The 26,769-nt window shown below is 50.0% G+C and overlaps 11 protein-coding genes across 11 annotated transcripts; 5 read left to right on the top strand and 6 right to left on the bottom strand.

The window, feature by feature from the left end:
* Positions 1–609: 609 nt before the first annotated feature.
* EI90DRAFT_3013683 (uncharacterized protein) lies at positions 610–3,292 on the top strand (the record flags this gene model as incomplete). The annotated part of the gene is made up of 6 exons (XM_039056685.1): positions 610–807; positions 888–1,244; positions 1,287–2,071; positions 2,110–2,626; positions 2,811–2,844; positions 3,213–3,292. The coding sequence occupies 6 exons, from the start codon at positions 610–612 to the stop codon at positions 3,290–3,292; spliced, it is 1,971 nt and encodes a 656-aa protein (XP_038919944.1).
* A 421-nt stretch (positions 3,293–3,713) lies between these two features.
* On the bottom strand, positions 3,714–5,379 carry EI90DRAFT_3118919 (uncharacterized protein; the record flags this gene model as incomplete). Its single annotated transcript, XM_039063154.1, has 2 exons — positions 3,714–5,006; positions 5,062–5,379. The coding sequence occupies 2 exons, from the start codon at positions 5,377–5,379 to the stop codon at positions 3,714–3,716; spliced, it is 1,611 nt and encodes a 536-aa protein (XP_038919943.1).
* A 535-nt stretch (positions 5,380–5,914) lies between these two features.
* Positions 5,915–6,790, bottom strand: EI90DRAFT_2654946 (uncharacterized protein). Its single transcript, XM_039053408.1, has one exon. It carries the CDS (start codon positions 6,603–6,605, stop codon positions 6,069–6,071), a length of 537 nt encoding a protein of 178 aa, XP_038919942.1. The 5' UTR covers positions 6,606–6,790; the 3' UTR covers positions 5,915–6,068.
* Positions 6,608–7,351, top strand: EI90DRAFT_3144501 (formyl transferase; the record flags this gene model as incomplete). The annotated part of the gene is made up of 2 exons (XM_039065153.1): positions 6,608–6,641; positions 6,705–7,351. 2 exons carry the CDS (start codon positions 6,608–6,610, stop codon positions 7,349–7,351), a joined length of 681 nt encoding a protein of 226 aa, XP_038919941.1.
* A 131-nt stretch (positions 7,352–7,482) lies between these two features.
* On the bottom strand, positions 7,483–10,233 carry EI90DRAFT_2910408 (uncharacterized protein; the record flags this gene model as incomplete). The annotated part of the gene is made up of 3 exons (XM_039054398.1): positions 7,483–8,404; positions 8,462–8,618; positions 8,673–10,233. The coding sequence occupies 3 exons, from the start codon at positions 10,231–10,233 to the stop codon at positions 7,483–7,485; spliced, it is 2,640 nt and encodes an 879-aa protein (XP_038919940.1).
* A 456-nt stretch (positions 10,234–10,689) lies between these two features.
* On the top strand, positions 10,690–11,340 carry EI90DRAFT_3144499 (P-loop containing nucleoside triphosphate hydrolase protein; the record flags this gene model as incomplete). The annotated part of the gene is made up of 3 exons (XM_039065152.1): positions 10,690–10,890; positions 10,947–11,092; positions 11,145–11,340. 3 exons carry the CDS (start codon positions 10,690–10,692, stop codon positions 11,338–11,340), a joined length of 543 nt encoding a protein of 180 aa, XP_038919939.1.
* Positions 11,146–15,867, bottom strand: EI90DRAFT_3279719 (Metalloenzyme, LuxS/M16 peptidase-like protein). Its single transcript, XM_039066699.1, has 18 exons — positions 15,377–15,867; positions 15,276–15,314; positions 14,781–15,221; positions 14,411–14,721; positions 14,069–14,356; positions 13,958–14,015; positions 13,794–13,908; positions 13,361–13,739; positions 13,242–13,303; positions 12,938–13,186; positions 12,666–12,889; positions 12,515–12,612; positions 12,390–12,461; positions 12,193–12,333; positions 12,048–12,134; positions 11,932–11,997; positions 11,715–11,879; positions 11,146–11,662 (listed from the first exon to the last, which is right to left on the bottom strand). Exons 1-18 carry the CDS (start codon positions 15,681–15,683, stop codon positions 11,387–11,389), a joined length of 3,378 nt encoding a protein of 1,125 aa, XP_038919938.1. The 5' UTR covers positions 15,684–15,867; the 3' UTR covers positions 11,146–11,386.
* Positions 15,868–16,844: 977 nt separating this feature from the next.
* EI90DRAFT_3287070 (uncharacterized protein) lies at positions 16,845–17,935 on the bottom strand (the record flags this gene model as incomplete). Its single annotated transcript, XM_039067038.1, has 3 exons — positions 16,845–17,355; positions 17,535–17,778; positions 17,840–17,935. 3 exons carry the CDS (start codon positions 17,933–17,935, stop codon positions 17,060–17,062), a joined length of 636 nt encoding a protein of 211 aa, XP_038919937.1. The 3' UTR covers positions 16,845–17,059.
* Positions 17,936–19,048: 1,113 nt separating this feature from the next.
* EI90DRAFT_2898723 (uncharacterized protein) lies at positions 19,049–19,210 on the top strand (the record flags this gene model as incomplete). Its single annotated transcript, XM_039054030.1, has 1 exon — positions 19,049–19,210. A coding segment is annotated over one exon (162 nt), but the record flags the coding sequence as incomplete, so codon positions are not given.
* A 702-nt stretch (positions 19,211–19,912) lies between these two features.
* EI90DRAFT_2897810 (uncharacterized protein) lies at positions 19,913–20,077 on the top strand (the record flags this gene model as incomplete). Its single annotated transcript, XM_039054024.1, has 1 exon — positions 19,913–20,077. A coding segment is annotated over one exon (165 nt), but the record flags the coding sequence as incomplete, so codon positions are not given.
* Positions 20,078–22,914: 2,837 nt separating this feature from the next.
* EI90DRAFT_2655174 (uncharacterized protein) lies at positions 22,915–24,039 on the bottom strand. The gene is made up of 3 exons (XM_039053409.1): positions 23,603–24,039; positions 23,463–23,554; positions 22,915–23,387 (listed from the first exon to the last, which is right to left on the bottom strand). The coding sequence occupies exons 1-3, from the start codon at positions 23,840–23,842 to the stop codon at positions 23,159–23,161; spliced, it is 561 nt and encodes a 186-aa protein (XP_038919934.1). The 5' UTR covers positions 23,843–24,039; the 3' UTR covers positions 22,915–23,158.
* Between the last annotated feature and the right edge of the window lie 2,730 nt (positions 24,040–26,769).

Here is a 26,769-nt window from a genome sequence, read left to right as displayed (position 1 = left end):
GCCATGAGAAATCGCTCCATGTTTGGGGACTGGATTGTCTCAAAGCTATCTATTTCGTGCGCCCTGTGGGGCAATGATGAGCCATATCCATTCTGGTCGCCCTCAGCGCTTCTGCTTGCACAGCCCCTCTGTAGCCGCGATCGTCACTGGAGTACGCAATAGTCCATCTCGGAAATTTTGCTCTGCGTCATTCGCCCCTCCACTTTTGCTTTTGTCGGGCATTCCATGGACATAATTGGATGCGCTAGCCATGACTTCAAACAGTCCGATCTATTGCTTCACTGATGTCCTTGTGCAGTTATTAATAATTACTCATTGGCCCATGCCCCTAAGACATCCTCATCAATTTCCTCCGTATGCATGTTTCAGTATCCTTATAGCCATCGAAACCCCCTTTCTGACCCCATCCTTCCCCCCCTTGCATGCTTCTTTCCTTCTCATTTAGCCACTTCGCTCATCCCACTCGACTTCTCATCTGAGCGACCAACCCCTCGCCCCCTTTACATCTCTTGCTTATTACTAGAATTTCACCTCGCATCATTCTCTGAACCGCTCGCTCAGTCGCTGGGGCTAGCGACGTATTCCGCCGCCTTCTGATCCAACCCAAGAATGGACTGCGCTCCAGAAGCGATCGACCCGGCGTCATCAACGGAGCACCTCCCGTCAGAGCTATGGCTTGCGATATTTAGACACGCCACTTCCATAGAACGGTTTTTTGATTCGAGATGGTGGGACGGTTTCGTCGATGCATTCGAGGACGCGGATAAGCATCCCAAAGACGCATTCAACGCTTTCACAGAGTCTTTGGTAAATACCATTATTTTTTTGACATAGTTCGGTCCTTGGTCTTCAAACTAAGAGAAAAAAATTTTTATCCGCAACATCAGCGCACCAGGAAGACGATTTCACTTGTTTGCCGTTCTTGGAATCACCTCAGCTCTCGCTTCCTGTTTGCCCACCTCGTCGTCCGGCGTCTTAGTCAATTGCGGCCTCTCGTCCACATGCTTGAGCGCTCGCACGATGAAGCCGTAGCAGACGGACGCTCAAATGGAATAGGGTGGTGGATAACTCACATCAACCTTATTGTCATGGACTACAAACCCGTACGCGGGCGGACAGTGTTGGATTTGGTATCGTATGACGCTAACTGCGGTGACGTCAATTCACTCATCGTGCAGTATTTACGGAGACTATTGGCATGCTGCCCACGATTAGAGATCCTTTTGGATGCCACCCATACGAACGTTCGAATTTGATGTTTCGCTTTGGCTACTGCATCATCCCAGGGGCTAGCAAATGACCACACTCCACTCCGATCATTGGAATGGAATTACGGGGGACCCGCCGTAGATGACCTCATCGCCAATCCCGAAGTTGTGAATCATCTCCGATCACTCCGATGTTACACCATACATGACTCAGAAGCGAGAATTAATTTTTCCCCAGCAGAGCTACCAAATCCGCCTTCCTTATCGATCATTTTACTCCCTTTCATGAATCTCACTTCCCTCGACCTGTGTATATCGCAACAAAATCACGCCCACCTATCCCTCCTATCCTGTACCGATCTCCCGTCGATTGCCTATTTTACTATCCGGACCGCTCAACCAATCGGAATTCTTGTTGGCTCAAATGCCATTCTGGCACTGCAATCGTTTTTTGCTTCACACGGGCACAAGCTCCTCTCTCTCGACCTTCGCATCTGTCCCGGAGATATTCCACCACCTCGGTCTACGACGTTACTGGAAGAAGAGGCCGTACGACCGTTTGTTCATGTACCCACTATCCTGGGGCACTGTCCCAACTTGAAGGAATTGATTCTGTCCGCACGATGGTTCGCGTTGCATTCGCCCTCTTTCTCTTTCCTTCAAAGCGACTCTGATGATGGAGGAGGTGCCAACGCTCATACGTCACCACTTCTCATCCCGCATCACCTAAATATCGAACGAATTGGCCTCCGCGACACTTCTTGGCGCGCGGAGGGCTACTCTCAAGCGAATTCCGAGGCGCCATGTCTCTCATGCAGCCGCCCTTTGCTCGTGACCCCGCTTACCGATCCAGGACGAGGCGAGTATGCAGGTCAACGTGGCTCTATCGGCATGTCTGCAGTGGTGAAAGGGCTCAACTCACCTTGAGCCATCGACATTGCACTGTTGACCGGCATCTTCGTATGATTCTCGGAGGATTCAAGCCTGTGTCTGCCACCGTGAAGGACCAAGTTCAGCATATACCTCCTACCTCAACAGCTAGGCGTCGGGCGCGCCTCGACGATGTCGCACAAAAGAAACGCTTCCCTTCTCTTGTATCGATTCATTTGCTCGATAGTCATCCTGACATGTTCGAACTAAAGGATGGGAAATGCAACTCTTGGCGAACGTGTTGGTGCACCCCACTCGCCGCGCGTACCGAAACCAGTTTCTGGGCTGCTTGGGCTGCCAAGTGCACCGAACGAAACGTCAAGCTTCTTGATAGACATGGGAATCCTGTTCCTAGCTACCCACCCAATCCGTATACAATTGAGGATAACCTTGATAGGCGCCCAGTAGCAGACTTGGATGAAGAGCTCAGGGATAGTTTGATGAAGTGTTGCAATGCTGGTGGCGTGGAAAGTTTGTGGGGTCTGTTGGTAAGCTTGTCATTGAGGGAGATAAGGGAGATGTCCATCTGGAGTGTGCTAAATTGGTTCTCGTGGAAGGGTGGGATGTTAGGTATGACTTGTATGTGCTTTTCTCTCCGTCGGCTTCTTAGCTCTCTTGCCCCCCTAACTGATGGGGGGTTCCCTGCTTAGATTCTTTCATTGACATGATAAGGATTTCGGTCGAGATCACCCTACACATTTGGAAGGTACGTGTTGAACTCCAGCTCTGATGTCAGCGAAGATAGACTCAAACGTTGTTCGTTAACGTCAGACCCATTTATAATATTGCAATGGCGAAACTCTATTGCCCACGAACAACTTTACTTTATTATGAGCCTATTCAATTACACCCTATCCTGCTCCGCCTCTGGGGCCACTCTTACCAATCAGTATACCAAATTCCATAACCACCTTATGTTCATTGATAATGTCTCTCGAGAAATAGCGAATCAATTTGTTTACGATTAACCGTCTGTTCGTGCCAAGCTACCCAACGTCCCATTTTTTTACAACTTGCACAAGGACCACTCATTTAGTTTATGAAATTGCCGAAGGCAAGCCTCACATTTTACAGGTGCTGCTTGTCCGGGCGTCTTAGAAGAATCTTTATTTGGAGCGATAATATACGAGCCCAAAGACAAAATCAATGACTAGGAAAATCGCCCATGTTACTCAGAAATATTGCAACTAAAAAAGGAGTCACTCACCAGAAAACCCAAGCTTGCCACCCTTTTGTAATAACCAATTCACGACCACGTTGTCTCTTAATTCCTCCAGGTCAGCTCTTCGGTGTTCACCCAGTATGTTCTCATTCCCTTCCAGATCATATGAGGACCTTGGCACTCTCCTCCCGTGTCGATCGAGGAGAGCCACCTCTCGCTCCTCGCATCGCGTAGCCCACGTACTCCAAAACGCCGTTTCGACACGCATTTCCTGCGGAGTGTGGCGACATGATCGCCCACTTGAGGGACATTCATTTTCCATCCTGAACATGCATGGGCGACTGTCAAGCAGATGGATCGATTTCAAGCTCGGGAATCGTTTTTTGTCGGAGTCGTCGCTATGAATATCGTTTTTAAGCGGTGGAGTCGTTGGACATGTTCATCTTCGTCGTTGAATCGATGGGTTTGAATCCGTGAAGGATCATCCGGAGGTGCCGATCGATCGTACAGTGTCGACGGGACATTGGTCGCCCCAGAGTCCCCAATGGTTCGCTAATGATCCATTGGATAGAGGAGGGGGACCGGCCTTTTGGTTGAGTGAGGGAGTCCGCGAGGGAAGGACGGTTACATGATAAGCACGGCACTTCGTGAGTTCTAGCGATAGCCCTTGTATCTATCAGCCAATACGTTGGAGGCTGGTGTGCTGCGAGATCGAAAAGGTGACAGGGTGATATTCCGTCGCCGTGGAAGGGATCTGAGGGCGATGGATGAGGGGCGAACCATGCTGCAGAAAGTACCAAATCCGATAAACTAGGACATTGAGACAAGATTGTAGAAGGGTCGATGGCAGTTGCGATGGCTTCTCCTGTAATCGATACCGCAAGGTTGTGCTCATCGCCTGGCCAGACACGCAGTTCAAGGGAACGGAGCTTGTGACCGTGCCTATCAAAGAAAGCTTCCAGCGCATCGTAAGCTTCGAATGAAAGAAGAGCGCCCGTCGTATTTGAGGTGCGAAGCGTGAAGTGAGTGAGTGAGGGCAAGGTTGAGTTGGCCATGAGACATATGTGAGCGTAGTTTGTGCGGGAGATCCAGAAATCAAGGGAAGTGAGGTTTGCGAAAGAGAGGACCGGAAACTGACGTGGGCCCAAATCTGAATGATGGCCTTCGAGGCGTGACTCAGACTCGTAAAATGTACGACACCTAAGCGTTTCAAGCGAGTCCGTAATCCGATGGTTTCTACAAAGGTCATTCAGAGTAGGGCCACTATGCCTCCATTCCAATGATCGTAGATGACTTTGGTCCGCTGGATAAGGTCCAGCAGCAGCGCCAAGGGAGGCGATTACTGATTTAGGTCTGTCATCCATGCCATATGGAGTACAATCCACGAATACTTCCAATCGCGGACAGCAGGCCACAAGCCTTCGAACATACTCCGTGATTCTTTTCGGGGATGATGATACTGCCAAGGAACTGTCTCTTGTCGACTTCCTTCCAGTATTATCCGCGGCAAGAAACATGACGTGAGTGATCCACCTGCCCATATCGACTGTGGAACTGTCAGAACGCGCTTTCTCCCGCGAACACTCCAACATGTAGACGAGGGGGCGGAGACGACCGAGGTCGCTGATGTATAAGTGTTTGTAGATAAGGCGAGATCCTAGACGATTCCAGTCGCGGCATACAAGTGAGACAGCTTTTTTGACTTTCTGGAACATCTAGTAAGTCACAAAATCCCACCACAAGACCGAAAAATGGTCTTACCAAGGATTCATTGAATGATCTAGCAGTAGCATCCTCATCATGATTTGCACCGTCAATTGAATCGATGTAGCCATTGCTCCATCGCGAGCCTAAGAAATGCTCCAAAGAAGTAGCATGTGTGAAGATGACGAGCCATAGCTCAGAGGGAAGAATAGGAAAAGATCGATTTGAAGCATCGAGTTGCTGGCTGCTGATCATTGTGTAAACGTCGATCTCGGTATCCTGGCTGTTTGTTGAGATGGAAATGGAGGTGGGGATCAAGACAACGCAGAGTGGGCCAAGTAAATATAGGTGGTCCCTTGGCCTTTGGAGAGCCATTAGGTAAACGCGCCAGATTATTAAGGGGGGAAGGCATGACACACAACGCGGCTGGAGGCTCGAAGCCCTTCTCGAGCCTCATTTGATGTAGAGGTCGTTATTGACCGTACATTAAGGGGCCGGAAGCGTAAGGCCGGATCATGTTGCGTATGAACTGGCTCTTTAGCAATCCATCCTCTAATATGGATGGCCAGACCACAATTCTTTCTAGCCATACAACAAGATGATGATGATTGATGTACGACTTCTCAATGTCTACCGAAAGTCGGTCAAATATACAACTCCATCCCACAGTGCGGAGAGATGGGGTTCGGTGTCCAATACATTGCAAGGCCGGAGTTACGCAGCCGGAAAACTTTGAGGATTGCCGGGGAGAAGCCCTGAGTTGATTGCGGCTGGGTGTATTGCTGACCAACTAGGCAATACAAGGTCAATCAGAATGCTGTAGTGCTAGCACGACCCAGACCAACCTCACGCGAAGATCTTGGATTTCAAAACAATTGATTGGCAGCCTCCGGCAATTCCCGGAGGCCGTGGGACTGGTTGTCAGTTGTGCCGGCGCAGTGTGCGTCGTGAGCGCGGTTGCCCATGCGGATCAAACAGGGATGGGTCTTGCATCGTGACGAGACCTCAGTCTTTGGACAGCCCAAAAAATCTGCCATCTTGATCTTGTCGGGAAGGTGCCTAGCTCATGTTGACAGGAAGTGCTGCGCTTTCCCCATTGAGAACTCAGTACGTGAATACCGCGCTAGCGCAAAGTGACTCCTTTTTGCCATTTTTATTTTTATTTTTTGCCGATTTGAGGGCGGACAGGGTTCCTGCTCGCCTAACTTTCCCCGATATTTTAACGGTGTAGTTTGATGAATTACATAGGGAGGTCTGCACAGAATACGGATAATCTTAGTATCATGCACCCCATTGTAGGGATCTGCCAGCAGACGCGTTGGGCTCAGAAACACCGAAGATATTTCCCATCGACACGAATATTGGGACGCGGGGAAGAATGGAGGCACTCGTGACGAACGTGGGCGATCGAGTGACCCATTCTTTCTGGTCGACTCTGGTTGCTCAACTCCAGGAGAGGGACCCAATAGCTGACCACTCGATATTGCAAGTACATACTGTTGACAAAAACCTCGGAGAACAAAATCCGAAACGATAAGCATAACATTATGAGCGTGGGAATCGAGCATCTTCAAATCCGATCGGAAAGCTCCTCCCACCATCAATGAAGTCGATTGCAGTGCTCATCTCGGGATCTGGTGTGCTCAATAATTCTATCCAACCCCTCCAGAACACTTTCATGACTTCCTCCAACTGATTAGGCACCAATCTCCAGGCAATCATAGACGCCTGTTCGTCTGGACGGATTCCGGATGCAGAGGTCAAATTCGTCTTTTCAAATCGGAAAGCTGCATATGGCCTTACCCGAGCACAATCTGCGTCCCCACCCATCCCTACAGACACACTCGCGCTTCAACCGTTCCTTAAAGCTGATGCGCAACGGACACGGATCGACTACGACCTTGAGGTGGCCCGACGGATAATTACAGGGTTTCCGGACTCAAAGATAGATTTAATTGTGCTTGCGGGATTTATGCACGTACTCAGCGAAGAATTCCTCGACGTCATCAGCGGTGTACGCGAGTACGAGACGGACAAGCGCATATCAACGCCCATCCCGATAATTAATCTGCACCCTGCCCTCCCCGGCGCTTTCGACGGCGCTAATGCGATCCAACGAGCCTTTGAAGCGTACCAAAAAGGAGATATAAAAGGAACGGGAGTGATGGTTCACTACGTTGTCAAGGAAGTGGACCGGGGAGCACCTATATTGGTGCGTGAAGTGGAGATACTCCCTGAGGACGACATTGCGGCCTTGGAGGAACGCATGCATAAGACAGAACACGCTTTACTTCTCGATGCAGTGAAGAAGGTCTTGTCGCAGGAACCAGAATCAATATCCTCATGATTATGGCAGTACCATGTACGCTGAAAGGTCATGTTCATGAAAGTAAATGATCAAGACATAATGAACCATAAGAAATAAAATCGGTGATACTCCTCTGTGTGGAACTGAAGCTGTTTAATCTGTGTCCCCAATCAACCAACCCATCCCCGTGAGATTGCCTGTCTCGCTTGGCTCCCTACATCTGGACTTCCTGACCTTGGCGTACCATCGTCCTCGGAATTCCTGTTCCTCATACCGCGCAGTGACAGTGGGAAATTAGCAGCTACACGATTAAACGTCTTTGCAGCAATAGCAGCAGCATCAGCCCCTTGATCAAGCAATCGGGGCCGTGCTGCAGACGCCGCGTATTCTGACAATTGGGCACGCAGGGAACCAGTAGCCAAGGCGCCGGAACGACTACCCCGATCTAGGCCATTCACACCTCGAGAACCTCTACCATCCTTCTCTCGATCCTCTTGGAATTTTCCCATTGTATCATCTTCTAACCTGCGCCATACAGTTAGAATGTCCAATGTGTTCTCAGACGGGCACAGCTGGAGAGCGTGTCCGAGGAGTCGCATCTTTCTCTGCGCATCTTTGTATTCGGACTGACGACCAAGCTGATAACATGAATGCCAGCAGACTTCCCTAGCTTCGTCCACGGGGGATTCATTGGTGGAGGAACTGTTTGCAAACGAGGATGGAGACAAACGTTGTCTTTGATTTAGGAGCGCAACCATCCTCTCCGTTGTGGCAGCAGCGTTTTCAAAATCCTCCGCCTGTAGTGCGGAGTCAGAGAGCATTGCATAAACCTTGACCTCGCTCACGGCATCATTCTTCGGGTAACCAAGCTTATAGACGAGATCGAGAATGACATCAGGATACTTGTACGCCCCTTCGTTTTCAGACAAAACGCGGGCAACGAGAGTAAGTCGGTCCTTGATGAGTCGAATTTCAATAGGGGTGATGAGTATCCCAGGACGAGACGTCACGCGGAATGAATATATTTTGCTTGTGGCTTCGATGAAGCTGCGTTCTGCCTGAATGGCATCCGTAAGAGGGGGTACGGACAAGCTAATTTGTTGAGATGATATAAGTCCAGAGTAGAATATGGGCTCGCTCATGACCTACCAGTCGTACGCCAGTTTCATATCACCCGAGTGTAGATTTCCACTCTCCGCATTGTCGTAAAACTCCCGTGAAGCAGCTAAACAGAGCTCCTCAATGGTCTGTGGGCCCAACTTCTTCACCTGTGAGTTGCTCAAGAGTTTCTTTGCAATGTCAAACCCTTCGTGGGACCTAGCGTCAGGGACAAGCTACAGCACAACTAGTCCTCACTTACTTCCGGTACCCAGGACGCCAGCGAAGAAAATTTTGGTTACTTCCAAGCGTCCAAGGAGACGGAAAGCGCCCCTTGCCAGAGAAGTGGTAGATCCTACCAGTTTAACCATGTCATGGAGCAGCCTCGCATAACCCTTTTCGTCTTCCAATCCTTTTCCATTTCCGTCTCCATAAGTCCCAAAAGATGGCCTTCTGGCCATCCGTGTCGCCCATGCTCGCTGCTGTCTTTCATCTCGTGCGCTCTGAAGAAACCAGAACAGAGGGGCAGCGACACCCCAACGTGCCAAAATTTCGCCACACTCCAGATGAACATCAAGTATGTCAAGGGCATGGGACAAGGCGGTAGAAAGTAGAGGTTTAAAGAACGCGAACAAATCCTGGGGAGGAGCAACATTTGATCGTGTTGTGGATGGTTGTACGAACTCTGTGAGGGATGCGAGCGTAGTCTCTGCCTCCGCATCGCCATCATGTTGGTGTTCTGCAGCAGTGGGCCATTCCGGAAGGCATTCAAATATGTTTGACATGATTGACCACTGATCGAGTTCATCGCTGCTATACAGTCGAGCTAGCGCCAGCCGGGCTAGATCTTCGTCATTTCGTATGATTCGCGTTGATGATGGATTGACAGGTTTTGACGCATCAAAAATGGATAAACAGAATTCGAGAGGAGCGGATAATATGTAGTCGTACAGCAAGTGCGTATGAAGGTTAGCGTCTGGACGGCCTGCGCGTTCCAGACGAGATTCAAGAACGTATAGATATGGTATGACCAGACGCCGTATATCGTCTGAAATTGTTTCCGTGGTAGAAGATTTCAAGTAGCCCTGGATTATTGTCTGTGTGTCTGATGACTGCCACCGACTTAATGACCATTGCGCTGCATCCACAAGATTCTGTTCCTGGGCTCTAGGAGCGTCGTAGATCAGCCGCGATAGGAGGCTGAGTTCTTCCCCGAGATGTTCTAGTCCAGACACTCCAAGCGATGCGGCGACTTGTGCGAGTTCCAGTGCAATATCCGTTAAGCCTGCCTCGGCTTCAATTTGCGCAATGCGTGCTTTATACCAGTTCTGAAGCTGGTTATGCGTTAGCGAGCTGGGCTGTGAGTGCAACCCAAAGGTAGGCAGGTGGATATAATCTGAAAGGTCTTGTGGCAGTGCCAAAAAATATAAGCTTTTCCCATCCTCGGATTCTACCCAGTCTTGTTCTCGTGGTGAACGTCGGCTTTGCCGTTGCTCCTCTCCATTTACAACGTTTACTGAAGGAAAGAGTGATAGATACCTCATCGGGTGTGCATGTAATGGAATGGCATCGAGAATGGCAAAACGGTACGGGAAAAGGTCATTGGAGTGTTTGTCCACAAGCAGTTGCAGAACTTCGAAGTGGCAATCTCTGGCAAGCTGAAGAGCGCCCCAAAGAGCACCATGTAGCAGGAAGTCGGGTAATGACAAAGGAGGTGGGATGAAAGGGGTTGTGTCTGACACGTCAATTTTGCCATCACCCCATGGGTCAAAGTCGTCATCTGCAACATCCGCGTCCTCGCCCTGCGAGGATTGCAGTTCCATGACGGGCTAGACTCTAGGCAGTTGTATGTGTCGAGGAGAAGAAGGCGTTGGAGGAGTATGTAGCGAAGTGAGAGGAGCCGAATGAGATGTTCGTCATTGACCCGTATCGAAGGCGGTTGAGGGGAGGAGGTGCCTTCCCCACGATCATTGTCTTTCCCTGCATCAACTTCAGAGAGGAGCAGGGTTGTGCCGAGCAAATTCTTCCCCTTCTCCACTGCAGACTCTGTGTTTTTCAGTCCAGCATTGAGGATTAGTCGTTGAAGCTTGGGATCCTTTGCCAATCGATCGACCGCAGAGGAAGCAAGATACAACCCATCCAAGGGCTGAGCAAAGTACTCCTCGACAAGCTCAGTGGTCAGCTCCTCATCTGTTGTTGCATTCCAATGGTCGAGGACATCCATGTGGGGGAAATTTGGGAACAGTCAGGTGCAAGAATTGCACTGCCACCTGAGCGTCATGGAAATCGAGGAACGTCAAAAACCAAATATTGTCGTGACTGGGACTCCGGGAACCGGCAAGTCAACCCATGCACAGGCTTTAGTTGAAGCATGCTCCGGACTATTGCAGCATATCAATGTCGCTGAGCTGATAAAGCAGAAAGGGCTATATGAAGGATATGATGAGGAATGGCAGACATACATGGTTGACGACGATAAGGTGGGTGACCATTTGTATCCTTGCGCTTTTGTTATGGGAAGAAGGACGGTTCGCAGGTCATCGATGAGCTTGAGCCGCTGGCGCAAGAAGGTGGCCTCATTCTTGACTGGCATACTTGCGATGTATACCCAGAACGGTGGATCGATCTCGTTGTTGTGCTTCAATGTGACCATGGCCTGCTATGGAAACGTTTGGAGAGACGGTAAATCTCGCACACCAGACTCAACATCCTTCGCATTTATCAAGTCATACAGGAACTATCCACTGAAAAAGATTCAAGAGAACAACGAATGCGAAATAATGTGCACCGTACTCGAGGAAGCTCGGGAATCTTATGCAGAAGAAATTGTGGTCGTTTTACAGAGTGAAGAGCCGGAGGACGTCGAAAGCAATGTTGCTCGCATGGTTCAGTGGGTGGAGAATTGGAAAGCTGACAGAGGCCTCTCATAGCGTCATACGTAACCCCGAGCATGTTACTGCGGCCATGCCATAAACACTAACGGTGCGGTTCCATGCCGTCATTGCTGTCACTCCCATTTTCACTGTCGCTATCGATCTCGCTCCCGCTCTCGTCCACCTCCATAGCATCTAGATCTTCTTGTCGTACATCTAAAGTTCTTGCTTCAACTTCATATCCGAGTGCTGTAAGACTGTCTTTGATCTCTCCAGCTTTACTTGGTGCACTGACGACCACGGCCACGGACGAGGAAGCGTCAAACAACGGTAGGATGTATTTCCTGATTGATTCTTGCACCTCCTCTTTTGTTACCCCCTAAGCAATGCGCGTCAACTTGGTAAACCTGATCTAGTCTGAGGTGTCGCACCCGGATCTGTTGTAAGAACAGTTGTCCAAAGTCTTGCGGCACATCACGAAGAACTTGGTTAACGAACGATGAAGTAGTAGCTTTTTTAGGGGTGCTGAGAGATTGAGCGATGTCATAGGCAATACTGCTCTTAGCAGCATCTATGGTCGTATCTTCTATTGCCACCTGTGACAGTCAAACTCAGCACCTGACATGAGGAAGGTCCGATGTACAGTACCGAGCCATCCGCAAGCCCTTTGACGACCTTAGCAGCCTCCTCAAAGGCCTGGAAACTGTTCGGACACTGTAGGTACAAATGTTAAACAGGATTTCGATCAGATAGGACAAACTCACTCTGTATAACTGCAGTGATAGTAAGCCGGCCTCTGAATCGAGTGATAGGTTAGCACCATAGGCTAAGCCGGAACCACGGATGAATTTCTAGCGAGCAGGAGAGTATTAGAGCATCATGATATCATTTCAAATGCTGTTTACCCACCCAAAGGTAGCTCTCCGCTCCATCGAGCACTTCACAGGCAAGCCGCAGAGCGGGATGTTCTGGGTGACCGAAGCCTGATATCGACTTTGTGGTGTGCAGGGCGAAACTTGACTCAATAGTCGCCAACGAAACGACTATACCCTAAACAAGACGAGGCTGAGTTCTCATGATCTGACTGTGACTTCAGCGGACCGTACCTGCCGCACCGGTTTTTTTCCTATGTCGCTTAAATTTTGCGATGCCCAGGGGACGGGTTCCAGCACGACATTCTGGAAGGCTACTTAGCGAACCGTTCCCAGAAAGGAGAAGCAAAAATACAGACGGGTAACTCTTTGAAATATTGCATCCATGCAGAACGCGGCTTTTCCAAAGCCAACACATTTCCGGCAACTGAGAATCTCAGGGCGGATGGATCAGTTACTGGGTGTCTCAGTCAGCAGGAGCGAAGGGTTCAGGAGGATGGGTCGTCCTACAATAACTCCTGAGCTCTTGAAGATCTTGCACTACCCTCTTGGGATCCGTTTTGAGGAGTTGCGACAATTTGGGTGAGAAATCAAGCTGTGCCAACAAGGCGCTTGCTTGCAAGGTTGATGTTTCGTCAAAAAGAAGCTGTCCGTATACGGAGCCAACAACAGTGTTTCCGTCTCGTTTCATCTCCGGAAGGTTTTGCTGTAACTTCGCAGCTATAACCGTTAATCTGAAACGCATATGATGTCAAGGCACTGAACGGTGCAAGCAAACGGACCTTTCAACATCATACTCAGAGCAGAAGAGCAGGTCACGCAACCATGCAATTCCAGTCGAATACTGAGACGTCTCCAGCTTAATCGAACATCGAACCAACTCTTGGAAGTATCCCTCATAGCCGAGCGATATACCGTAGGAAACTGTGTCATCCTCTAATTGTCGGACAACTTCCTCATGCGAAACCCGAGTACCGTCCGAACGAATAATGGGAAGCATGAAAAAAGATGAAAGGTAAGCGGATATGTACCTGGTGATGAAAAATGGTCAGCAAGTTGAAGGCCTCGCTGCCGAGCCGGACTTACGGTTTCAGTTGGGGGGGAACTTTAGCAGTGGATAAATATGCCGATACAGTAATGAAATGGGACTATGCAAAATACGAATCAGCCATAGCCGAAAAATCGGCTCGAATGAAGCTACGAACTTTGACATGATCGAACTGGATGAAATATGGTACAGACGCAGGATCTTTAGTCAAGTAATCTTCTACACTAGTCGAAGCGGCGTTTGGCGGCCTGCCACGCGAGGTGACCTTCCCTGATTCGTTGCGTGCACTGTCAACTGGTATCCAGGAAATAGTGCTGACGTCCGGAACAGGGAAGCTGGTAAGGACCTCAGAAGGGATTGGTCGATCATGCTCCGTCTTCGCGTCCTCCAAGATTTTCTTCAATTTCTCCAGGCCAACAGGACCAAGCTTTTCTCGCTGCTTTTGGACTCTCGCCTTCTCTGTCGCTTCTAAAATCTCTTGAAGTTTCGCCGATGGTTTTGACTGGATCACAACGGGGTTGTTCTTGATATAAAATCTGAAACAGATGGTTGAGGGTATTGATCACATTGCAATGCTCACCCCTGCTCACTTTTCTAATACATTCACCCAATCTTGGTTGGTCCACTCTGACAGATGCTTTAAGCGGCCAAACTCAGCGACCAAGGGTCCCAAGTCTTGGCCATTTGCGTCCCCGTACAAGAAGTCTGAAAGCAGGGTTACGGGGACATTACATTTGCAGCCATTGGTTCTTACCGTTAATTATCGAGTTTGTGAAGTAGTCGCCCCCGCTTGATTCTAGCGAACTTGATACCTGGAAATTACAAGTAAGCAGTGCAAAAGGCATTTCAAAATCGGAGATACAACCCTCAGCCGTTCCTTCTTCAGAACAAGACGAATACGGTTCATATCAAAGCCATCCCTGACGATGCATTCAAGAGCAGACTTAAACTTTCCAGCCAACAGATCGAGTTCTTCAGTCGGGACAGCACCAAAATGGACGTCAAGCGTGGTAAAGGACGCCTTAGCACTCTCATAAAAAGAGATGTATGTGCATAAGGGGGATTCGATTTCAACGAACTGCTTCGTTAGAGGTGCAACAGCCGATTCGGTCAAATAGACCCCTAGGACATCGATGGCTTTGTCCATCAGATACTGAGGGCACCAAATCAGCCAATCACAGAAATGAGAACAAGGGGGGATTCTCACTCTATGGTCACCGTGCTCGTGCACCGTTGGTCCTACAAAACTTAATTGCAGTTCACCGATTGATTCGTCGCTTTCTGGAAATTCTACTACATCCTTCAAAGTCTCCGGCATCTTGGCGACTTGGATGCTGGGGGTTTCCATGAAGGGACGCTTCCATCCAGCAGGACGGGGCCCATTTGCCTGGTTGTGCGCCTTGATTCTCGGCTCCACTTCCCGATGAACAGTACCAAGGAGAGCTTCCGTCGAGAGTTTTCCGGAAACAATTAGGCATAAATTATGCGGCACATAATATGAAGCATGATAGTTTCGAACTACGCAATTCCGAGGGGATATTCAGGATTGATCCGAACTTAAAAAATAATCGACATACTCTCGTCAATCGTCAGCTTCCTGAGAGCCTCCATCAAACCGCCAGTCTCGCTCCGGTACGCACTCCCGGAGGGGTAAAATAAGCGCTGTTGCCGCAAAGCTGCGAGGTCCCCCGGTGTGTTTTCTCGGCCCTGCATCTCACTATAAACAACTCCAGCATCCTCGCCCTTGTGGTTGATGTGATGCACCTCAGTCACAAACCCACTATCGGCGAGTGTGGGGTACAATATGTGATCCACAAATACGGGGAGCAGCTGGAGGAATCCTTGCTCCCCCGCTGTTTCGATGGTGTAGGCTGTGTGGTCCGTATCTGTCCATGCATTTGTACCGGCTGCAAATGCTCGATTCGCCAGATTGTCTAGGACTCCTTTATATGGGTATTTCTCAGACCCAAGGAAAACTAAATGCTCTAAGGTGTGCGGGCAGCCACTGTCGTTGAAGACTGCACGGAACGCGTTAATGGGACAGCGGGGATGCTTGGTGTGGTGACACTCACTTTCTGTAGGAACGACAAAATATCCTTTCACGATTGGAGCTAACAGCACAATGGGTTCATCAGATCAAGCCAGATCAGACCCCTATGGGAGAGTGGCTGACCGTCATAATCAACATGGACAACGGTCAATCCACTCTCACGACTTTGCCATCTTGATATAACCACTTCAGAATTATCTACTTTGATGCGTTGCAAAAGATCGAACGATCCCAATGACGTCTTCATTTCGTTTTGAGACCGTGGCATAGTCGTTGCGGAGGTGAGAATGCCCCTGCGGGATGGTACGGGGCTTCTGAGGGGCCGTCTGAGTGGAGCAGGACGCGTGCAGGAGATAAACAACGCGCGTTGAGAATTGGCAACTAATCGATTCCGTAGTTGCCTCTGAAAGGAAGGGACAAAGCGTAGCATAGACGAACGCTCGTCACTCAACTCTTGGAGATCAGGTGACACAGCCTGCAACAGACAATGTTACGAAGTCATAGAGGCTGGGCCTCGACGATGGATGTCAGTCGAGGGGGAGTTCTGCTACCACAGCGAACACCCGGCACGGCCTAAACCTTCACGCGGTGCCCCTGTTTAAAACTAATTAGGCCTCTAACATCTGAAGGAGGATGACGTGGCCACCGTGGTAATGCCAATCAACCGCAACCCGTAAGCCCAGAGCCGCACTGGCTGGAGAGATGCAAGAGCGCGGGTGCATGTCCCGCCGTCAAGCCAACCCTTCCTTTTCTTCTCACCACTACCTTTTGGGATGACGAGCGCGATAGTGGCAACGCCAATGGTGACCTCCGTAAGCCCAGACGGGACTGGCCAGAGGACTGTGGTTCAAGTCCCACCGTCACCCCAACCCTTCCTTCTTTTTCTCTTCTCCACTACCTTTTGGGTTGGTGAGGTGCAATAGTGGTAGCGCCAATGGTAGCCTCCATAAGTCCATGGGCAGGCCGGAGGAGTGCAGGTTCAAGTCCTGCCATCACCCCAACACCCTTCCGATTCATCTTTCTCTCCACTACCTCTTAGTGACGAGGCGCGATAGTGGTAGCGCCAACGATAGCCCCATATGCCGACAAAAAGTTGACTGCAAGGAATGCAGGTTCAAGTCCTGCCGTCACCCCAACACTTTCATTTCTCTCCACTACCCCTTCTACCAAAGGCCTATCTGCCGCATGCCTTTATTCAACAAGCATGAGCAAGATGCCACCAACACCCATCGCCTTTCGCTGCCACTGGAACATTCACCAGCCTACCGTGACATAAACCCGTGAAAGCACCCTCCACCTCACCCACCCGCAAGAACCGCGCACTCAAACATTGACTTAACCATAGGCACACAGCAGCAAAACATGCGACCCAACACTGGGGTCGCGTGTCCTTTTCTTTGGCTCTATACAACTCTTCCACCTCCATTCTCCCTCACCCGTTGTTCAATCTCAGTGCAGGGTCGCATGCCCTTTATGTGTTATTGCTTCATCTCACTTTATTCTCCTTCACACCATTGATTACTCGATGTCTCATACTTCCTAGGTCACACAAATTCCTTTCTTCACATCCTTATGTTCTCCAAACTTTTTTCACCCGAGTCACTATAGTACGGCATATGCCGATAGGCACGGTTACGTACTTTAAAATGAATACATCCATCCATCCATCCAAGTCATAGAGGCTCCTGCCTAACTAAATACATGTTGCGTTGTATTGCTTACGAATGTCCAATGCCCCATTCTGGTGCGAGTGGGAAACGGGTGTCAAAAGAAAATTTACAACCAAATGCGCGCTCCAAGTCCAAGTTACGGCCAGCGTGACTCCTTCCACGCATCTTGATCCTGGCCAAAGTTACGTTCGGCATCCAATAAAGCATCAAACTTTTCTCGCTCCGAGACTTCTGTATTTGAGTCTCTATTCATGCTACTGGGAAGACTAGGTGCATTAGTTTTTGAAGCGCCGGGTGAAGTGCTATTTGGTGGGGGCATGTTGGACTTCATACTCCTTTCGCGAATAGCGTCCCATGTGCTGTGTTTCGCAGTGCCTCGAGCCGCTCGTATGTTCGCCCATCGTGTCCCTTCTTCAGGCTGAGTTCCGGTACCTTAAAAAGGGAATGCGCTGTGAGTTCTTCCAAGAAAAGCAGCTCTCGTTCGACTCACCAGTGGTGTTCTCAATCCTTCCTCATTGGGGGGAAGATCATGTGCGCCGCCCCATGAAGCCCATTTGAATCATCCAGGGTTGAGCCATCATTTTCGGCCGATGATTGGGGCTGATAAGAACCGCCTTTGGGATTCTGGAATCGGTCCTCCTTCATCGCTCGGATGGCCGCATTGAATCGATCTTTGTTCTCCAGACGATTGATCCCCTTGAACAGTACTCGTACGGCGATCATGGATGAAGCCCCCAGGCCGACCATGGAAGCAAGGGTGGAGTAACCGAGGGTGCGCCAGACAGACCACGGTGGTTTACGGTAAAAACGTCCATAAGCCGCAGTTAAACTTGCTCCGCCGTATAGCCCAATATTCTGGGAGGCGATTGTCGGAACTGGAGACCGCTTGCTCGGCAAGATCACCTTCATGTCTTACCTTGCACATGCCGACACGTCTCTCGATGTCGAACATGACGTCGATGTCACTTTGGGTAATCATCCCGGACTTCGGCCCCAGAGACAATAAGGCCATAGCGCCAAGGGAAGTGACTCGAACACACCTCTAGCTGAGCCCGGTAGGCATCATCACGAAAAACTTGAAAGAATTGAGGCTTTCTGTCAGAAGATGACATGATTGTTCCAGGGTCTCCGTTGTCACATGATACTTATGGTCACACTTGTTGACGCCAGGCGGCTATTCATCTGTGATAATGCTTCATAGAGTCATGTCCATTGTGTGAAGTTCAGTCGACGGCAAAATACGCCCACTCCAGGCGCCACCCACAACGTCCTAGGAGTTTAAGATCCGCGTCTGACCTGCTCCGCCTAACTTGGCAGAATCACGTGAATACAATATCGTCATGAAATTAATGCTTCAAGCTGTCAGTGTCACATACTGTCAGCATCATCAAACAGAGTGCACAACCTCTCTCCCATCTTGCTTCAGTAGCATACTTCCCCTCCCGTCGGAAGCGACGATCTCGCTTGGCCCTGCTACTGTTTTTTTCGAGTAAAACTCGCTGCACATCCCCTCATAGGGGTGTTTTTACCCCAAACCCTTCACCTGACGTTGGCCTCGAGTTCTCGAGGCTGGCTCTTTCATTTTCTCTGTATTGGTTTTAGGGTAACTGCTGATACTGTCGATCGCTGAGTCAAGGCCATCGCTTGGTGTAGGAATCGGTGAGAGGGCATGCGCAGAGGATGTCGTCGCAAGCCGGAACGAGTGCAACGTCATCTTTACCCACTGCTCGGGCAAGTTTTTCCGCATCTGTCAGCACAGAGGCGTCCGAACTACCCGGAAGTCCACCCATTACATACCTCACAGGCCAGAATACAGGTAACGAGTGCGCGCAACGCCCTACCGGAAAGTTTACTCACTGTTTCACGATGACTCAACTCAGAATCTGGAGTCTCCTCATCCAGCGATGAGAGCGACAGGCTTCCTCCTGGTCTCCAGCGCCGGAAAAGACGACGACTTAGTGCTGCTCCACAAAATGACACAACTATCACTCGTGTCGCGAATGTTTCGGCACCCGGCCCTAGCCGAGTAACCACCCAGATCACATTCGTTGACACCACTGGGGCTCCACTGCATGCATCTGATGGATTTACGACTGGAGATGACACAAGACTGCCTTCAACACCAAAGAAGCGACGAGAGCTACCCAAAGAGGTGACTCAGACCCTAAAGGCTTGGTTAATGGAACACAAGCAACACCCATATCCTGACGAGACGGAAAAGAAGATGCTTTGTGAAAAGACAGGCTTAACCATGAACCAAATATCAAATTGGATGATCAACGTGCGTTCGGCATGGGAACTTGCAAACTTCAGCTCAACCATACTGATCTGCTGCTCGTAGGCTCGACGACGTATCCTTATTCCTCCCAAGAAAAGGCAGCAGTTCTTTGACACATTTGCCGGGACAGCGTCTGAACCCATTCCAATTTCAGAGGCACCTCCACCACTTATGCCCTCATCGCCACCACCCAGGTTCGCGGGCGGAGCGCGGACCATCTCGCCTCCAGAGTCGACTGCGCCCCGCCTCCCCCCTTTCAACACTATTGCATCGCCGTATCCTTCGATGGGACCATCTTCGGACCCGGTTCGACGGGCTCGTTTGCCACAGCTTCGCCGTGCTCAACGCACTAACCAAGACTCGGGTTCACCCATTCCATTGAGTCCTGAGATACCTCGCCCACCTTCCACCGCCCCTAAATCGCGAAATGCCTTATCTCCATCCGTCACACCTACGTCTACGCCTGCGCCTGCGCCTGCGCCGCCATCGTTGCCCCATCCACCTGCCAATCCGTCTCCGATTCCGGCTGCAATTCCCCCGTTGACGATACACAGTTACACTAAGCCTCCCTCACCCCAGATGAGCATATCAATACCTGAGGTGAAAGAAGACACACGTCGCTCAGCCAGCTCTCAAACGGCTCCAGCAGTCGTCATGCCTGTGCCAAGCAAGGGCAGTGTTGTCTCTGACCAACCGACTGCACACAGTAGAAAACTCCCCAAGGAGGTCAAAGATATACTGAAGGGGTGGCTGATGGCCCACAAGTCACATCCATACCCTGATGAAGAGGAAAAACGAATGTTGTGTGAGCAGACGAAGTTAAATATGGTCCAAGTATCGAATTGGATGATCAACGTAAGCATCGTAGCAATTTTTTCCAGAGGGATACACATTCTGATCGCCACCAATGCCCCAGGCTCGTCGGCGTATCTTGGTTCCACCCAAGAAACAGCCTAAATACGTTATCTCGCCGTTGCCCATGTATCCTGATCCACGACTTCTTCCACTGGACCCATCCGGCCCACCCCCTGGTCCTAGTAACGAAACAGGCTACCGTTTGCCTCCTTTTAGAGCCATCTTGCTCCCATCTCCGGACCAAGAACCTCACCCACCCAATTGGTTGCCTCTACCTCGTGTCATCAATTTTGCGGAGGACAAACACCCAGGTAATAGCCACGCTAGGGCCTCTAGTTCTGGGACGCGGCCTCGAAGCAGGAACCGAACTCCTCCCCCCACAGGCGACCCACATCCGAATGAATTGAAGCACTTTGGGAAGCTCTTATCGCCCACCTCCAGCCCCCCTTTTCCACGCGTGCGGTGGCCGGAGGAAAAATCCAAAGCTGTGACTGAAGCCCAAGCCAGAAGTGCGGTGAATCACAATATCCCTTTTGCAGCTTTGCCAGTCTCAGTGCCGCCTATCTCAAACGTTCGCGACGAGAGACTACCGGGGACGCCTCCAAACATACCTCCTCCCGCTCCAACCCGAATGCCTGAATCTTCCGCCCGATTCTCTGCATATCCTTCCAAGAGAAAGGCAAAGAGGTCCAGGAGTCCCGCTTCTTCTGCCTCTAATACGCCTCCGGCGCCTCGTCTTGAACTTAGTGGAGAAACAAGTGTCTATGCTCCTTTTGTGACCATGAGTCCTAAACAGGAGCTCAAGACCAAGCCTTATCCATTTGACGATAAAGGTGACGGCATGGAGCTGGACGGAGCAAGTGAGGACGAACGGCAGGATGCGAGTGCGCGGAGTGCAGCGGGGAACATGGAGTCTGATGCAGACTCCTGAGCGAGAATAGCGTGCCGCGGCCCAGCTTTAAAGTCGGTGGTGGGCCTTCGAATGTTGACTTCAACTCAACACCAGTTCGAGGCAGCTGCCTTGTGGTGTATCCTTACCCGTTGGATGGAACTGCATCTTCACCTTGGCCTTGGATTGTAGTCATACCCGTAGAAATGCAAATCTTGGGATTTTCCAGCGGATCTGGATCTAGGCACCTTATGTGACCCTATTGTCATCTTATGTTGTAGTAGCTTGCATGTTATCTTTCCTTATCAAATCATTATCCCGCTACGTTCATGCAATGCCTATGTCTGTTTGCACTCCCTAGAGGAGTATATGCCTTCCAGTGGTCTGGAACACACCTTCATCTACAGAAGCATTGCAATCGTTAATGAGGAGAGGTTCCGGCATACCACCTCACTTCTCGGCTTGCGTGACTCACGGGCCCCGGCAGCAATCTGCGCTGGTATGCGAACGGCCCAACGATTCGGGAGAAACACCCGTTTTGTCCCTTGACCAGCTATACCATTACCAGACTACGATATGTACCATATTGGTTGTCGCCCCGGGCCCCATCGATGGCCGCACCAGTCGGTCGTGATCGACTCTGGGGGTCCGCTGGATCAAGGCATTTTGGACACCCGATTAAATTGCCGTTCAGACTGAGACAATAGCAGCCCGTCACGTCATCAGACAAAATGTCCGAACGTTAGTTCGAAATATGAACGCGTGGCACGTAAAGAAGTAAGTCCTATGCACGAGCAGCAAACGTCAGCGAGAGTACCTTATGAAAAATTAATTAACAGCATTAGCAATCAAAAGAAGAGATAGGCAGAAAGATCACCGTTCGCAAACTTGGATGGGAGAGGAACGAGACTAATCCATTGTTTTCATCTACAAATTATGATGTGATGAGTCAGGAAGCCAAACAAGCACATCCCAAAGAGCAAAGAGCACAACTCATGATGAGAGAACGCTTACAGGTATCATTTCCACTACGAAGTGTACTTCCCCGGTGGTAGCGTGTAGACAGCCTCAGTAGATATGCAGGACTTCTAGAATTGTGCGCAATGCCACAGGGGTACGAAGGTACAACGGAAAACCGGAGCGATAAGAAATCCAGACAGAACATTCGGACAAAAATATGAGAAGGGAAAGGAAATTAGGATTGGGTGACGCTCAACATTTGAACAAGAGCCGTAGAAGGCAAGGATGAAGTATATACAACACGGAATCCAAGAGAAAGATAAGCAGAAAATGGGGCAGTCCGCCAGGCGAAACGAGAACACACCATATATCTTACCGAAGTATCCGAAGGTAATGAGCACCTTCCCCGACGGCAAGACCAAGGCGAAGATAGTGGCTTAGGCAGTGGTTTATGCGAAACGCTAGGCAGGCATGACTAGGATGCGCAGATGACCAGTATACAAGATGAGTGCGTGCGGCGGACGCAAAATGACGGTCGATGCGTGCAGCGGACAAATGTCTTGTATAAATAAAGATAATAGAAAAATAGATCAGTATCCGAGCGAGAGTCCCGCGGTACACAAGCTTTATTTAATCCCGTACCTCCATTAAACTACAGAACATATTGGCCCCAAGTAAACCCGAGAGTGTATATAATCGCCCAGCATGGACGGAAGCACTGCGAACGAACCCATAAGAGTTTGTAGACATGTTGAATGTGCTCATGGAGTTGTGTTTGGTATGTTTGATGCTTCCGCTGGCGCCCCTTGTCCCTCCCTCGTGGTATATGGTGGTGGACGGTCCGAGTCCTTGCTCCTCGTTCCAAGCCAATAGACGAGAGCCATTAACGCAACAAGTGCGACGGCTCCTATGGTAGCACTGGGCACTATAGCTAGTGTATGATTAGAGGTGGCACCTAGGGGTAGACTGGTGGGGCTACTGGTGGATGAGGAGCCTGTGTTGAAGGGGAAGGGAGAAGTGGATGGACGCAATCCATTTGTGGTCCTGGTGGTCGAACCACCTTTGGACTATGCAGGGCGCAATGGGAGATCGAAGGCATGAGGCATAAGCCATATCGAACTTTTTGTCAAAGTGGGTTTAGAACTGACCTTGGACGAGGCTGAAGCGATGCTCTCCGAGATTGCAGAGATCCGCTAATGGGCAAAGCGTCCAATACACCGGCCCAACTCTACCAAGGGTTGGAGGACAAGATACTAACCGACAAAGCCGAGGGAGAAGCGGAAAGTGAATCCCCAATCTGTGGACCCGGCTAGGGGAAGAAAAAGATAGTTTGTCAGATAACGGCACGAAGAGGTGAACAAACGGCGGAGATGCATCTCACAGACCTGGATTACATATGTAGGACTTGTCGCCTTCTGTCCGTGATAGTCTCTCAGAACAAAGTACACAGTTAAATATATGAATTCAACGTTGGAAATGGCCCTGATAAAGCACACGAGCCAGACATTACGCTCCAAGCATCAGCGGGAAAGATAACAGGAAGCACGATCAACGCACCAGCCGATAGGATTTGGACCGACGGGATAAGAGTTCAATATCTTGTCATTAGCACCAGTGTCCTGACTCCAGAGCTCGATCGAGGCGGGTAGCTGCACCAATGTATGTCATCAGTTCGAGGAACAGCGAAGCGCCCATACAAGATATGGTTGAAAGGAGCTGAGAGTCAGTCGTGCCCATGCCACTGCCAACTCTGGCTCGACAGGCAGGACCCACAGTACAGTTTCCCCAGGGATCTCGAAGTAGACTCCGTATGTAATACCAACGGCTGGATCTGGAGGGATCAATGTACATGCCTGGGTGATCTGCGCAGAGAGTAAGGAAAGAAGGGTGCCAAGTGCACGTGGAAAGGAAAAGCGGCTCAAGTTTGCCATCGTCATACTAATTCTTTCCCTACTTTTTGTGGTGTCTCTCCACTGCTCGCAGGCAAAGGGGTCATCAACCGGGGAAATGCCGAACACGATGTTGGGTCCCGCCCACCGGGGGCACTACTCAGAGCTTCCCGTTAAAGAGGGGCTGGTCACCTGCCTACACTCAGAGTCAAGAAGTCATTTTGCGCATGTCAAATCAAACCGACACAATACATTCGGCTAACTCCGCTACAATACAGCTGATGACCGAGAAGCCGTTCTCGTGGACATATGGAAACCGACGTCGGCTCGATGTTACGCTACGCGTCAGCATGCGATTGAGCCCTAATGTCAAGCGGCAACCCGTTCTTAACTGTCATCACACTGAGATACACAATGCGATAGGCAAGTGACCAGCCTCTATTGGAATACAATGCGACTCTGAAACCTCTGAACCTTGCAACAACTACCAACAACATCGCTTTATTTTGCACTTTCCTTTCTGCATTAATACCATTAATTGGCAATTCCATTACCCATCGTGCCGCTCGAGTGGTAGCACCTATTATCTTCACCGATCGTACGGGTAGGATCCTTCGTGCCCACATATCATCCACGTTGTTTTGTGCTGATGGGCCGAATTGTGAGCACGTTTGTTGAATGGAAAGTTACGGCTCGCGCTCCCAAACGGACGTTTCTGTCTTGGGTGTGGGTGGATCAGCCACAGGATCGCTTCCCAGTAGAGCCGCCAGGTAAGTAATGTTTTTGATTAGCTAACGAGAACGATTAAACGAATCTCGTGTCCATTTTTCTTGGACATCTACGCTTGAGGGATCCGGAAGTTATCAAACCGACACAAACTAGATGTATTTCAAAACGAACTTGCGCTTTATCCCGAACCATGCATTAGAGACCGCTGTGACTTAACCAACGAAATGGGCAGTCAGGCCGCATCTCAAGTAAGCTTACATGATAGCCGCCAATCCTGTGTATTAATACAACCATTGGTACATATATATCATGGACAGAACCGCCGCGAATAAACACCTTTCGTGAATATGACCAGTGCATTCACAGAGTTGTGTCGATATGTCAAACCATCGGAACCGTCTCCAGGATTTGGGTCTCCCCGCTTCCCACTTCTCTCTCTCTGAGCCGACAAATGAAAACTAGCAATGCCCACCTCTCCTGGTGGCGTTGTACCGTATAACTGCTGTTCTGCAACCTCTAGGGAGTGGGTTTGAAGTGGTGAGGTTACTGGTAGATAAGGGCCTGTATTGGAGAGGAAAAGAAAAGTGAACGCAAGCGATGCTTGTCATCAGGAAAACCCGACAAGTGCTCTCAGGCGCTCTAGAGCTCTCTAGAGCAGGGGACCTTGCTCCTGGACCTGTTGGATTTTTGCGACATGATAGTGGTGGTCTTGTCCTCTAATCCCCCCCCCTCTCCGTGGCAGTCAGCTATCCTGCCTGTTTGCTGAAATACACGAGGGGATCTTCACCACATTGTTACGATAACTCTAGCATATATGAGGAAAATCTGCTGTGTGCTTGAAGAAGCGCAGCTGTTCATGCGAGACTGACTGATCTGGGGACCAATAATGTTCTCACCTAAGTATGACATGGTAACATATGCCAGAGTATCTCATTTGCGCGTCAATGCTCAGCTGACCAGCTGACAGCGCTGTTTCCCGCTGGGCTCTTCTCTTGTCATACATAGTATGCATGTAGATTGTTACCGATCGCAGCACTCTGGTGCATGCTTCTACCTTGGCTCCAGCTGAATTTCGACCTCCCAAATTGCTCCAGACCTTGAGTCCTTGACCAAGGCTTGATTCCTCTGTCAGGCCATCACTACGGCCGGCTGCTTTCGGGATTCTTCTCAATTAGATCAAGCCCTGATTGAGGTGCGAATCGTAATCCATGCGCAACCTTCATGTCACTGATTTGGTGCAAAGCAGCGTCTTCGTAAAGTGCTTTCTTAACCTCACTTTTGCCACCAACTCTCTCCCCGACCACCCTCAGCTGGCTACCGTACAATGAAATGCTCCTATCCTGACATGGACTGCAGTGCTGCTAAGATGAGAGTACTGCACCTAAGTGTTGTTCAGCTGACATGAGGCATCGGGATCGTCGTTGGATCATTGGATGAAAGCAATAGACAATTTTGGAGAAAACGCGAAAATTAGTCTCTAGTCGCAACCTATTGCTTTCAGGGAAATTCATAATTGTATGCAAACCCGGGGCACTGAAATGTGCCCATGGGTTTGGTATACTTCACGCCTCCACTAGCCCTCCCCCCTCCACCAACGTCGAGACGTATCGTGGTGGGCGCGATCGCTTCCATTTCCGATAACTGAAAGCTATCACTGCAACAAGTGCAACAATTCCCAAGACAGCACTGGACGCTATAACTGCTGTGTGATTGCCTCCAAGGGGTGAAGTTGAGCTGGTGGGAATACTGGTGGCTGAGGAGCCAGTGATGGAGGGGAAGTAGGAAGTAGATCGGCTTGTGGACGATGTTGCCAGGAAAGTGACCTTGGACGAGATTGAAGCGATGCTTTTTGAGATCGAAGAGACCCGCTAATGGGCGAGCCGTCCAATACCTTACCCAAGGATTGAAAGGACAAATTGCCCAGGCTCCTCTCACTTCTGTGGCCAGGTTGAAGGATTGAGGTGATCTTAATGCAGACTGATGAATCGCTTAAGACCTGTCGACCCATTGGTCTGAACGCGGATCAACTCACCTCGATCAGCTGGGTTTGATACTCTCGTACATATGTAGATTATTACCGACCCTGCCCCAGGCCATCGCTATGACTACTTTCAACATTCTTCCTCAATTGATAACCGTGGATCGAATTACGAATCGTATCCCGTGCGCGCGGCCCTCAAGTCACTGATCTGATGTACATTACGAAAACCGGACAAGTGCTCCAGAGGGGGGATCTCGCTGTACAG

This window comes from Cantharellus anzutake, assembly GCF_015039405.1.
Source record: "Cantharellus anzutake strain C23 chromosome Unknown EI90scaffold_9, whole genome shotgun sequence".
Classification (NCBI taxonomy): Eukaryota; Fungi; Basidiomycota; class Agaricomycetes; order Cantharellales; family Hydnaceae; genus Cantharellus; species Cantharellus anzutake.
Note: the sequence above shows the minus strand (reverse complement) of the source record. Positions and strands in the feature narration are given on the sequence as shown.